The sequence below is a fragment of the Podarcis pityusensis genome, assembly GCF_964106645.2.
Source record: "Podarcis pityusensis genome assembly, chromosome: 10".
Taxonomy (NCBI): domain Eukaryota; kingdom Metazoa; phylum Chordata; class Lepidosauria; order Squamata; family Lacertidae; genus Podarcis; species Podarcis pityusensis.
The window spans coordinates 12869344-12883206 of record NC_138035.1 but is presented as its reverse complement, the minus strand read 5'-3'; the positions used below and the strand labels follow the sequence as shown (position 1 = coordinate 12883206).

At 49.7% G+C, this 13863-nt stretch overlaps 1 protein-coding gene across 1 annotated transcript in view; it reads left to right on the top strand.

The window, feature by feature from the left end:
• GYS2 (glycogen synthase 2) overlaps positions 1-13863 on the top strand; it is a 54796-nt gene that overhangs the window by 25132 nt on the left and 15801 nt on the right. Inside the window, exons 6-8 of the mRNA XM_081022837.1 lie at positions 1553-1697; positions 5207-5324; positions 9027-9147. Coding sequence (XP_080878963.1) covers positions 1553-1697; positions 5207-5324; positions 9027-9147 — 384 coding nt within the window. The remainder of the gene's footprint in view (positions 1-1552; positions 1698-5206; positions 5325-9026; positions 9148-13863) is intronic.

Here is a 13863-nt window from a genome sequence, read left to right as displayed (position 1 = left end):
CTGAACAAAATAAAATAGAAACAGAAAGGGGGGGAGAAAGGGGGAAAGGTATATTATATCACTGTACAGTGGTACCTCTGGTTGCGAACGGGATCCATTCCAGAGGCCCGTTCGCAACATGAAAAGCGCACAACCCGCAGTGGCGTGTCTGTGCATGTGCGGGTTGCGATTCGGCGCTTCTGCACATGTGCGTGACGTCATTTGTGCTTCTGCGCATGTGCGAGCAGCGAAACCTGAAAGTAACCCTTTCCGTTACTTCTGGGTCGCCGTGGGACATAACCTGAAAGAATGTAACATGAAGCAAACGTAACATGAGGTATGACTGTATATGCCAAGAACTACAATTCCACATATGCTTACCTAGTATATAGGTATATAAATTTTATTGTCACCCAAATACATATATGGTTATTTATAACCTACTTATTACTTTTAATAAATGCATTCCAAGTATCACTATGCTTGTCCATACAGCGTCTATGTCTGCAAGCAATCCATTCATAAGTTGCGAGTGTTGCCATATCTGCAATCCATTGACTAAAGGGAGCCATAGGTTTATCTTTCTAGTGCATCAATATCAGTCTTTTGACCATAGCAGGGGCGCACAAAAACCCCATTTACATTGTCCAGTTGTCAGATTCCATATAGTAGGTACGTCATTCAAAAGAATAGTTTGAAAATGTCCACTATTTCCACACAGTCATGTTTATACAAACCGATACTTTCTCCCAAAATGTAGTAAGTGAAGCACGTTATAAAAACAGGAGTTTCAAAAAAGCATTATCCTTATTACCCCACCACCCCTGATTTAATCAACTGTCTGTAATTAAAAAATTGCTTCCCTGGGGGGGCGGGGGGAAAGCTTACATAGATTTTGCATCAGATGTCATATGGCACTGGAGAAACTGAAGATCCTCTCCACTCCCAGTCTTCAAGCTGGCTATTAATGTCCTGGATAGGAGAGTTGTGGTCTGGAACATCTCCCTGACCTTGACTTTGAGGGAACCACCCATGGTTTCCCAGCCATAAAAGATCACTTAAGACTAAGAGGATTGCAATTCAACTGTAATCATTGACACCTTATTAGAGTTAAGAATTGGTTAACATTGTGGAGATTTGGCTTTTGCGGGTGGAAAACGGGTGATGACCATTTGAACTCTTAATCGAGCGCTCCGACATCTCTCTTGGGGTTCCACCACGTCTAATCTCCATGCCCTGTCGCCTTCCTTTCCCCTTTGAACTTTCTGTGTCAATGTGATAGACTTGCCCAGGCACTTGTTGACCTCATTTCTAAGATACCCTCTAGATGTTGGGTGACTTGGTGAATTAGAATTTGTCCAGAAAGCTCACATATTGGAGGTCAGGCATACCATCTCATCTAGAGGCACCGCTTCTGGTTCAGAGATTTTCCTTTAAATGTGCCCCCCCACCAAAAAAAAAAAACACACTCCACCACTCTGGCTGAATAACTTGCCTGTACACTTAGGCCGTTTGTGGAGGTACGCCCACCATCTGACAAGTAATTATTGTTCTCCCTTTTGCTGTCCAACAGTTTGACATAGATAAAGAAGCAGGCGAGAGGCAGATATATCACCGGTACTGTATGGAACGGGCCTCTGTGCATTGCGCCCACGTCTTCACCACAGTCTCTCAGATAACAGCCATAGAAGCAGAGCACATGCTCAAGAGAACAGCTGGTAAGATCAAGATGTCGGAGGGGAACTGGTGCCAAGAGTTGAGAAAGGCTCTAGTTTTGCCACACCCTCTTCCCCACTGAGTCTTAGAAGGGCAACAAAGTTGGCAGCCAGTAACAACTTCCAGAGGTTGGGGGGAAATGCCCTGTTTGCCTTGATGGACCACCTTCCTACTTAGTGGGAAACTGACGATGTTCTCTGTTTAAAGCACAGGTTGAATGAAGTCTTTGCATATGGTTAAGCCCAGGTATATGGTGGTATTTTGTGAAGACGGGGAGGTAAAAAGGTAAAAGGTAAAGGACCCTGGATGGTTAAGTCCAGTCGAAATCGACTATGGGGTGCGGCTCTCATCTCACTTTTCAGGCCAAGGGAGCCGGCGTTTGTCCATAGATAGCTTTCCGGGTCATGTGGCCAGCATGACTAAACCGCTTCTGGTGTAATGGGGCACCAGCAGTACCTATTTATCTACTTGCACTGGCGTGCTTTCAAACTGCTGGGTAATAATAATAATAATAATAATAATAATAATAATAATAATTTATTTTTTGAGGAAGTTCACAGCTCAGAGACAGGCAAACAGAAGAGTTGGGAAGTGTTAGGAGAAGGGCGAGGGGAGATAGAAGCAAGAGAGCCAGATGACACGTTGTCACTGGAGAGTATGTCCCACCCCCCTTCCCCCAGAACTTGACGCTCATTAAGAGTGCAGGAACAAAGGACTCAAAGCCAACTGAATGTGAGTGGCCACTGTAAGGGCAAATGCTGTTGCTAGGGAAGAGGGAAGAGGAGCTCAGTTGGAGCAACTCAATTACCAGGGCATACTGCATTCTTTTGTCTCTTGCTGTTATGAATGAATAAACTCATTAAAAAGGACTCTGCCTTGTTCTCTCTGCTTCTCACTGGCACCGGATAAGGAACAGAATTCCCTGACAACAGAGTTGGCTGGGATGCAGAAAGTGACTTGTTCCGTTTGTAATGCATCTTTCACTGGCCTGTGTCTATTACAATCCGGTGATATGGCTAGAGGATGTGCACTGAGGTATAGCACTGATGCCCACCAATTTTTTTTAAAAAACATAGGATGAGGCTATCAATGGCTTCTATCCGCCATGCATAAGTTCGACCTCCACTGTCAGAGGCAATATGCCTCTGAATGCTGGTTTCTGGGAATCACAAGTGGCGAGAGGCCTCTTGCACTCGTGCTTGCAGACTTCCCAGGGGCTTCTGGATGGCCACTGTGAGAAAAGGATGTTGGACTAGCCGGGCCATTGACCCTGATCCAGCAGGACTCTTCTTATGCTGGGTAAAGACAGAGGCAGAATTAATTTCCAGGCCCAATTCAAAGCGCTGGTGCTGATCTGTAAAGCTTTACATGCCTTAAAGCAGGGCTCAGCAACCTAAGGCCCATAGGCCGGAAGTGGCCCGCGGAGGTCGTTTGAGCGGCCCCCAAGCCGCCCCCAAACTGAGCTGCCCGCTCGCGCGCTGCGTTAAACTGGTGCAGCGCGACGTGGGGACTCACTTCCATAGTGCATGCGCAGACGCCGAAAATCGCATCTGCGCAGCAAAAGTGCATCTCATCCTACAAGCAGTTTTGGCTTAGGGCCCTCGTATCTATGGGACCGCCTCTCCTGGTCTGCCCCGCAGAGGACCTTAAGGTCCATGAATAACCATTGTTTAGAGGTCCCAGGCCCTAAGGAAGTCAGACTATCCTCGGCCAGGGCCAGGGCCTTTTCAGTGATGGCTCCGACCTGGTGGAATGCTCTGTCCCATGAGACTAGGGCCCTTCAGGATTTAACCTCCTTCCTTCGGGCCTGTAAGACAGAGCTATTCCGCCTGGCCTTTAATTTGAATTCAGCCTGATCTTTTATTTCCCTTCTCTTCCTTCCCCCTCCCCTTTTATGAAGATCACCCACTCTGAGACCCCACAGCTAATTCTCCCCTGGCCTCCTTGCTGGTCCAAGTAGGACCAATTCAGCCAGCTAGCCCTGGGGATTATCTAATTGATTTTAGATTTTTATTGTTATTCATGTTTTTATACTGTATTTTATGCTGCTTTTATAATTAAGTGTTTTAAAGTGTTTTACATTTGTTGTTAGCCACCCTGAGCCCGGTTTTTGAACCGGGAAGGGCAGGGTATAAATAAAATTATTATTATTATTATTATTATTATTACTATTACTAAGAATGGACCTCCAGAATGAATTAAGTTCATAACCGGACATACCCCTGTATCTCTAGGTACGATTCTCTCAACTCTGCAAATCGCAAGCTGTTTTGATCGTAATGCCCTTGTGTAGACTTCAGGCTTAATGATCTACTGCGGCAGGGATCATCGACCCCTTCTTTGAGCAACGGCCAAATTTCGCAACTTTGCAGAATGACATGCCAAGTCCGGCATCTCTGACACAGGGGTCCTCTGTAGGTCTGCAAGCTTGAGTCAGCCTCACCTGTAGTTAGATTAATCTAGGAGTGCAGTAGCACTTGGGGCAAGAGAGCACCAGCTCTCACTTGACTTCCTACAGCCCTTACCGACGCTGCTTACCAGTAGGTAGAGGGGGACAGATGGGGAGGTTGGTGTGTTGCAAACTGGTGCTACTCCTGCAGCGTTTGCACTGCGGTCTTGTGGCTCCCCCTCCTGCTAAGCAGCAGTGATGCGGGTGATGGAGGTCAGGTGAGCAGCCCTCTCTCACCAACCACTGCTGCAGAGGTGGGCAATGTCAGGCAAAAACCACCCCAGTTTACAGAATAACCTCATCTTGTTTAAGGTTAGAGGTGGTGCTATGGTCTAAACCACTGAGCCTCTTGGGCTTGCCGATTGTAAGGTCGGTGGTTCAAATCCCCACAACGGGGTGAGCTCCCGTCGCTCTGGCCCAGCTCCTGCCAACCTGCCAATTCAGAGTGTTGGTGCTGACCTTTAAAGCCCTAAGCGGCCTCGGTCCAGTATACCTGAAGGAGCGTCTCCACCCCCATCATTCTGCCTGGATACTGAGGTCCAGTGATGAGGGCCTTCTGGCGGTTCCCTCGCTGCAAGAAGCCAAGTTACAGGGAACCAGGCAGAGGGCCTTCTCGGTAGTGGCACCCGCCCTGTGGAACGCCCTCCCACCAGATGTCAAAGAGAACAACAATACCAGACTTTTAGAAGACATCTGAAGGCAGCCCTGTTTAGGGAAGCTTTTAATGTTTGATGCATTACTGTGTTTTAATATTTTGTTGGAAGCCGCCCAGAGTGGCTGGGGAAGCCCAGCCTGATGGGCACGGTATAACTAAATTATTATTATTATTATTATTATTATTATTATTATTATTATCATCATCATCATCATCATCATCATCATCAATGCTGCCTTCCTCTTCTCCTGCAGCATCAGGAGAAGGGGGTGGCCTCCATCATTCCTCCTCCATCTCTCGTTCTTGAGTCCAATCCCTGACACCTATTGAGAAAAGAGGGAGACTCTGTTCCTTCCACATCTTTCAGATCTACTCAGCTGCTGCTGCTTTCACTTTTCTTTTGCCAGATGTCGTCACTCCGAACGGGCTGAACATTAAGAAATTCTCTGCTATGCACGAGTTCCAGAATCTGCACGCCACCTGCAAAGCTAGGATCCAAGAGTTTGTTCGAGGCCATTTCTATGGGTATGTTCAAAAAAGGGACAATTGGGTTATTCCAAAATGTTAGGGTAGACCCTGCCCCAGACACCCAAAACCCCATTCACAGTTTATCTGTGGGACTGGGAAATAGCCTTGCTGGCAGACAGAGGCGCCAACTTGGAGGAGTGATTGGGGGAGCTGACATCACATGTGTGACATCAGGATGTTGAGGGGGAGCTGGGGGAGGAGCCAAACGGCTCAACGGCAGTGGCTCCTCCTTCATTTCCTCCTGGTGTTGCCGCTGGCGGGAGGCCACTTTGACCCTCCTTCCCCTCCATGGCAGGGAGGAGAAAGAGCTGGCTGCTGGGGGTATGTTTCACTTGGCTCTGTACTTTTGGGTCATCGGGGGTCCCAGCCCCTAACCCAAAAATATAGGGAGGGGGCCAAAAGGGTTTGGCCCCTAGGTACTGGCACCCCTGCTGGCAGGATTGCCAGTGTTTGACTTCAAAGATCCTGGGATCTGAGGAAGGGTGAGGGCGGAACTGTGAGGTGGGCCAAGGGGACTCCACTGGACTTCATTAGGCCTAGTGATTGTGGGGGAAGGGATTCAATCCAGTTAACATTTAAAGGCAAATGCGCCTAATTCACATTTTCCAACACAATTGTTGTCATTTAGTCGTTTAGTATTGGCCGACTCTTCGTGACCCCATGGACCAGAGCACGCCAGGCACTCCTGTCTTCCACTGCCTCCTGCAGTTTGGTAAAACTCATGTTGGTAGCTTCAAGAACACTGTCCAACCATCTCGTCCTCTGTCCTCGCCTTCTCCTTGTGCCCTCCATTTTTCCCAACATCAGGGTCTTTTCCAGGGAGTCTTCTCTTCTCATGAGGTGGCCAAAGTATTGGAGCCTCAGCTTCACGATCTGTCCTTCCAGTGAGTGCTCAGGGCTGATTTCCTTCAGAATGGAGAGGTTTGATCTTCTTGCAGTCTATGGGACTCTCAAGAGTCTCCTCCAGCACCATAATTCAAAAGCATCCACTTTTCGGCGATCAGCCTTCTTTATGGTCCTGCTCTCCCTCCCATACATCACTACTGGGAAAACCATAGCTTTAACTATATGGACCTTTGTCGGCAAGGTGATGTCTCTGGTTTTTAAGATGCTGTCTAGGTTCGTCATTGCTTTTTCCCAAGAAGCAGGTGTCTTTTAATTTCGTGACTGCTGTCACCATCTGCAATGATCATGGAGCCCAAGAAAATCTCTCACTGCCTCCATCTCTTCCCCTTCTATTTGGCAAGACGTCATGGGACCAGTGGCCATGATCTTCGTTTTTGTTATGTTGAGTTTCAGACCATATTTTGCGCTCTCCTCTTTCACCCTCATTAAAAGGTTATTTAATTCCTCCTCACTTTCTGCCATCAAGGTTGTGTCATCTGCATATCTGAGGTTGTTGATATTTCTTCCGGCAATCTTAATTCTGGCTTGGGATTCATCCAGTCCAGCCTTTTGCATGATGAATATAAGTTAAATAAGCAGGGAGACAATATACAGCCTTGCCGTACTCCTTTCCCAATTTTGAACCAATCAGTTGTTCCATATCCAGTTCTAACTGTAGCTTCTTGTCCCACAAAGAGATTTCTCAGGAGACAGATGAGGTGATAAGGCACTACCATTTCTTTAAGAACTTGCCATAGTTTGCTGTGGTCGACACAGTCAAAGGCTTTTGCATAGTCAATGAAGCAGAAGTAGATGTTTTTCTGGAACTCTCTAGCTTTCTCCATAATCCAGAACATATTTGCAATTTGGTCTCTGGTTCCTCTGCCCCTTCGAAATCCAGCTTGCACTTCTGGGAGTTCTCGGTCCACATACTGCTTAAGCCTCCCCTTGTAGAATTTTAAGCATAACCTTGCTAGCGTGTGAAATGAGTGCAATTGTGCGGTAGTTGGAACATTCTTTGGCACTGCCCTTCTTTGGGATTGGGATGTAGACTGATCTTCTCCAATCCTCTGGCCACTGCTGAGTTTTCCAAACTTGCTGGCATATTGAGTGTAGCACCTTAACAGCATCATCTTTTAAAATTTTAAATAGTTGAGCTGGAATATCATCACTTCCACTGGCCTTGTTATTTGCAGTGCTTTCTAAGGCCCATTTGACTTCACTCTCCAGGATGTCTGGCTCAAGGTCAGCAACCACACTACCTGGGGTGTACAAGACATCGACATCGATATCTTTCTGGTATAATTCCTCTGTGTATTCTTGCCACCTCTTCTTGATGTCTTCTGCTTCTGTTAGGTCCTTACCACTTTTGTCCTTTATTATGGTAATCTTTGTACGAAATGTTCCTTTCATATCTCCAATTTTCTTGAACAGATCTCTGGTTTTTCCCATTCTATCGTTTTCCTCTATAGGAACTGAAACACAGGCATCATCCAAAGTTCACACTTCTCCAAATTTTACAATGCAATTGTCCAGCCAAGTGTACAAAAAGGATTCATGAGGGCAACGTGTGCCCTAAAATCCATAGATTAGTGAAAATAACATAAATAACATACTAGGGAAAATTGCTTGCAAAGTTTTGCCAATGACTTTCTTAAGAGAAATTTTCACTAAAATGCTAAGAATTTTTTTTAAAAAATTGTAAACTGCTGTGGAAATGTAGAAAACAGAATTTAAGATGGAAAAAATGAAAAACTGAGTGGACCACAATAGACAGAATCATCTATTGCTCTCATTATTCCAAAGAGCAGAGAATATGCAGCTTTAGTTACTGGGATAGAGGATTTACCAACCTGCATTGAGGTCGCTGACAATCCAGGAGGAACCCGATTTGGCCAGATTTATAAACAGATACAGAAAACTTACTGTTTCATCAGGCTTAGATTTTGCTACATCAAGCGCTACAGAATATAGAACAATAAATAGCAGCAACAGAGTGCTGTGACGGATTGGGTATAGATGGCGTGCGATATGGAGGACCACAGTTTACTCATGAGAGCCAGTGTGGTGTAGTGGTTAAGAGCAGTGGACTCGTAATCTGGTGAGCTGGGTTCGCTTCCCTGCTCCTCCACATGCGGCTGCTGGGTGACCTTGGGCTGGTCACACTTCTCTGAAGTCTCTCAGCCCCACTCACCTCACAGAGTGTTTGTTGTGGAGGGGGGGAGGGAAAGGAGATTGTTAGCCGCTTTGAGACTCCTTAGGGTAGTGATAAAGCGGGATATCAAATCCAAACTCTTCTTCTTCTCTTCTTCATCTGGGCTTTATGTTCTTATTGTTAACAACGGCTATTATTATCTGATTAACAGTCTAGTTTCATGCTTTAATGGCTTCTAAGCAGTGCACAGTTTTAAATAAACAATGAAACAGTTCCATCCAAATGCTAAAAGCACCCATTATTTATAATACACAATGAAGTAGGGGCATTAAAAAGCATTACAATTAATAAGTAAACAAACAATTAAAAAAAAACCATCAAGTTCAGGGGGCTGCTTGCCCAGACAGGTGTGTCTTCAAGAGCTGGCAGAATGCCAATGCAGATGGGGGCGCTCATATTTCAGCCAGGAGGGCATTCCACAACGCTGGTGCCATCGCTGTGTGTGTTGGCTAGTCAAGATTCACACAGATGAGAGGTAGAACAGGAAACCTGCAGTGTTGTTGCTGTGTCAATGACCTTCGGTCGGCAGCACAGTTTACCAGGAGCCCTCTTTGATCGACCACTTGACTCATTTTACGTTTGTTTGCCCTTGCTTTCAGACACCTTGATTTCAACCTTGAAAGGACTTTGTTTTTCTTCATTGCTGGGAGATACGAGTTTTCAAACAAAGGAGCCGACATGTTTTTAGAGGCCTTATCAAGACTGAACTTCCTCTTGAGGGTAAGAAAGAATGCAAATCCACATGAGGCCGCCTTAGTCTGTTTCCCTCGCCTGCTCTGACTGGCAGCTGTCCTCCGGGTCCCAGAGACAGAGCACGATGGATCGAGTTGGCATCTGTCTGTGTCGAGAGGCAGTGGAAGAGTGCAAATACATTGCATGTGAGAAGGACCAAATACTGTTAGAGATGCTGGGGACTGCCAGTGAGATTTTATGCATGTACTTTATGGGTCCTACCTCTTCACAAAGCTCAACAAGGGTATAATACAGACTCCCATATGTATAGTGCAATGGATTTCCACAGTCTTTGCCACCTGGCTGTCTCAGATGCCCCACACACATAGTCAAATCTGATATGGATGGGCTAGGGGAAGACTCATAGTGCAATGGAAGGGCATCTGATTTTTGCATTGGGACTATCCTTAGGCCACACCTCCTATTCCTAGGCCACACCCCTCACCAGCTCTGCTTTACATCCTCCATGAGTGTTTTTGCCTGGCTGGAATGTGTCTTTGAACTCTGATAATGCTTCTTGCTTGCATGGATGAATATTCTTTGCTCCGCCCACTTTTGTCCCTTGCAACAGCAAACAGTGTCATGTGGCCCCTAGGAAGTTGACCAGAACGGAATGCGGCTCTTGGTCCGAAAAAGGTTTCCCAACCCTGGTGTCAGTGGTCTTTCGGATAACGTGGTTCCAAACCATTTAGGTCTTTAAAGGTCAAACAAGATGAACAATAAGGGGAGGTGTCAGAGTTGCTTCCAGATCCTAGCTCACAGAGGATCACGCTAGCCAGCGATCATTAAATAAAAGTCTTTATTGAGTTACAGTTTCCATTCTCAAGCTGCTGCGTGCAACCCTACGTCTAATGGTTAGATCGGCGAAGCTCCATCTGAGTCTCCGCCCCTTGTACACCAACTTAATATCCTAGCCTTGCTCCACCTTTTCCGCCTGACTGTTCTTCTCTGGGTCCCTCTGCCCCCCGGGGTCTCTTCCTTCCGGGATTCCTCTGACGCTGACGCTGACCCCCCTGACTCTTCTCCCTCCTTTCGGCGGGCTTTAGGACCTGGCTCCCTTTCCGGGCTGCCTACTGCGCCACCTTCCTGTGCATTTGAACTTGGCACGCGCGCCCAACCTTCCACCTTCCGTCTGACCGTTTCTTCGCTCCCCGATGGAGGTGTGGCCACTCCTGACTCGTGCCCTCCCCCCTGTTGTGAGCTGCCAGCGCTTGATCCCTGGCGCCCTTCCTCTTCCCTGCTCTCTGGCGGTGACGCTGGTCCTGATTTCCAACTGCTCCCCTCTGAGTCCCCTCTGGCTCTATCTTCCTGGGGTGTCCCCCTAGGCTCCCCCCTTGCCCTGGCCACTGGTGCTCCTTTCTGTGAATCTTCTGATTCACTGGAAAGACTCGGAGATCTCGGGTCGTCGTCATCACTCATCTTTTCTTCTGCCTCCTCTCCCTCGCTCTCTGTTTCCTCCCTTGCCCTTGCCTCTGCTCCTGAACCCCTGACATCCATCCCCCCCTCGAAGCCCCCTCTTCCCCCCTCCCCTCCTTCCGGTGCGGGATCTGGGTGCTGCCGTGTCAGGGGGACGAATGTCGGATACAGTTCGCTTCCCGTGGCGGGCCGCCATCCGAAGTCTTCCGGTTCTTCCTCCCTGCTCTCGTTGACGACGGTCACCTCCGCTTCCATCTCTGTGCCGCCGTGCTCGAAACCCGGGTCGTCCCCGAAAACGTCCATGTCCGTCTCTCCCTCGTTGCCTTCTGGAGACGTTGCTCGTCCTGGACCCTCCAGCCACCTTCTGCGGAACTGCTCCTCTGGTCGATCATCCCACCAATACGAGGGTTCTGAAGCAGATCCCGAGGGTGACCCCTCTGGGGAACGGGCGTCTCGTGTCGGTTCCTCGTCCGAGTCGAACCCCCGGAACGTGCTGGCTGAAAGCGTGGGCGTGAAAAGCCAGTCGTCGAAAAAGTCTGCTGGCATTGGCCTATGTGGGAAGAGGGCATGAAACTCTTCTTTGAGCAGAGGTTCGTCTAAAGCGTAGCCCGGCACCCAGCTGTTGGCACTGGCCGGGGTGCCCTCCTTGGCGAGAAGGTATTCTACCCCCTCTTCCCCCCATCTGGAGTCCAAAATCTCCGTGACTTCGTTGATGCGCTCCTCCTGTGCCACTCCCCCTTGCCCGGTTCTCTCTCGGAGCGGACCCGGTGCCGTTCCTGGTTCCTGAAACCTGTGAGGTGCCTTGTAGGGAGTGAGCACCGATCTGTGGAACACCGGATGCATTCTGGAACCCTCCGGAAGAGCCAGCCTGAAAGCCACCGGGTTGACCTGTTCGTCGACTTGGTAGGGCCCCAGTTGTTTATGCCCTAGTTTCTTCTTCGCCAACGACCTGGCCGGCACTGCGTGGGCTGCTAACCAGACCCAGTCTCCCACATGGATCTCTTCGCCAACCCTTCTGTGTTTGTCCGCTTGTACCTTGTATGCGTGTTTAGCCAGCTCCAGGTGCCGCCGCAGCTGATCGTGGACCTCCTGCAACTCCGACGCGAACGCATCTGCTGTCTGCGGCTCCCCCTCCCCCATTCTTTCCAGTCCCGGGAAGGTTCTAGGGTGCCTCCCGTTGTTGGCGAAGAACGGCGTGACCCCCGTGGACACGTGCTTCGTGTTGTTGTAGGCGAACTCGGCGAGAGGCAGGTAATCCACCCACGTCGCAGGCTGTTGATTCGCATAACATCTCAGGTACTGCTGCATGATGGCATTGACCCGCTCCGCTTGCCCGTTGGTCTGCGGGTGTCTAGCCGACGCCAGGTTGATCTTGACGTTCAGGAAGCCCATCAGCCTCTGCCAGAAGTTCGAGATGAACTGTCGCCCTCGGTCAGACAGAATAGACCGCGGCAGACCGTGAACCTTGAACACGTGGTCTATGAACAGTTTGGCGGTTTGTTCCGCCGTGGCCACCTTCGCACACGGAATGAAATGTGCCATCTTGGAGAACAAATCCACCACCACAAGCACAGCCGTCTTGCCCCTCGAGCTGGGCAGATCCGTGACAAAGTCCAGGGCCACTCTCTCCCATGGCTCGAACGGAGTTTGCAGCGGTTCCAGCAGTCCGGCCGGCGGTCTGTGCACTGGTTTGGACCTCTGGCAGGTGTCACACCTCGCCACGTAGTCCGCGACTTCCCCTCTCATTCCGGGCCACCAGAAGTCTCTGGCTACTAATTCCACCGTCTTCTCCTTGCCAAAGTGCCCGGCAGTGGGCGCGTCGTGCAGCTGCTGCAGTACCTTGGCGCGAAGTTCGTCTCCCGGCACGTAGATGGCCCCTTTACGGATGAGCAAACCATCTCGCAGCTGGAACTCGTCGGTCGCTGCCGTGCCCCTGTGCACCTCTGCCATCTTTGCTTGCGCGAAGGAGTCATCCTGCAACGCTCGTCGCACCGCATCCAGGTCAACTGTCGCCGCCGCGCACGCCCACACTGTCGGTGCGAAGATGTGCATGGCGGCCGCTGGCTTTGCCTCCTCCAGATACTGTGGCTTACGGGAGAGAGCATCCGCCATGATGTTGGTGTCCCCCGGGACATACTCTATTCGGAAGTCGAAATTCGCAAAGAACTCAGCCCAACGTATCTGCCTCTGGTTCAGGAACTGTGCCGTGCGCCAGTGCTCTAGATTCTTGTGGTCCGTGCAGACCTGCACCGTGTGCTTGGCGCCGATCAGGAAGTGCCTCCACGCTTTGAACGCTGCATGAATGGCCAGCAACTCCCTGTCCCAGATGGTGTAGTTCTGTTCGGACTTGCTGAGCTTCCTTGAGTAAAACGCTCCCGGCCTCCAAACCCCCTGCGGGTCTTTCTGCAGCAGGACTGCTCCCACGGCTCTGTCTGAAGCGTCTGTCTCCACCCTCATCGGCCTGCTGGGGTTGACATGAAGCAGCTGCTCTTCCGACGCGAAGAGACGCTTGAGTGCCTGAAAGGACTGCTCCGCCTGCTCTGTCCAGATGAACTTCTTTTTCTTGGAGCTGAGCGTGTCCGTGATGGCCGCTGTCTGCATCGCAAAGCCTTTGATAAACTTGCGATAGAAGTTCGCGAAGCCGACAAACCGTTGGACCTCCTTCCGGTTGCGTGGGCTTTTCCAATCCAACACTGCTCGGACCTTGGCGCTGTCCATGGCGAGCCCTTTATCAGACAACTTGTAGCCCAGGAAATCCACCTCCGTCACGTCGAATTGGCACTTCTCCAGCTTGGCGTAAAGCCTATGTTGCTGTAGCCTGCTCAGCACTTCCTTGACGTGTCTGTCATGCTCCTGCTGCGATTCCGAAAAGATCAGGATGTCATCCAAGAAACAGACGCACGTCTTGTAGAGGAGCCCCGCCAACACGTGATGCATGAAAGCTTGAAAAACGTGGGAGCCATTTTGCAATCCAAAAGGCATAACTCTATATTCGTAGGTGCCCAGGGGCGTGAACATGGCTGTCTTCCACTCATCTCCCTCCCGCATGCGAATGAGGTTGTATGCCCCTCGCAGGTCCAACTTGGTGAATACTCTGCCCTTCCGTACCTTTGCGAGGAGGTCGTCGATTCGGGGCATGGGGAAGTCCGATGGCTTGGTCACACTGTTCAAGATGCGAAAGTCCACTACAAGTCTTTTTTGGGGCGTGTCCCTCTTCTTAACAAAGAATACCGGACTGCCCCCCGCTGCCTTGGACTCTCGGATGAAACCGCGCTCCAAATTATGATC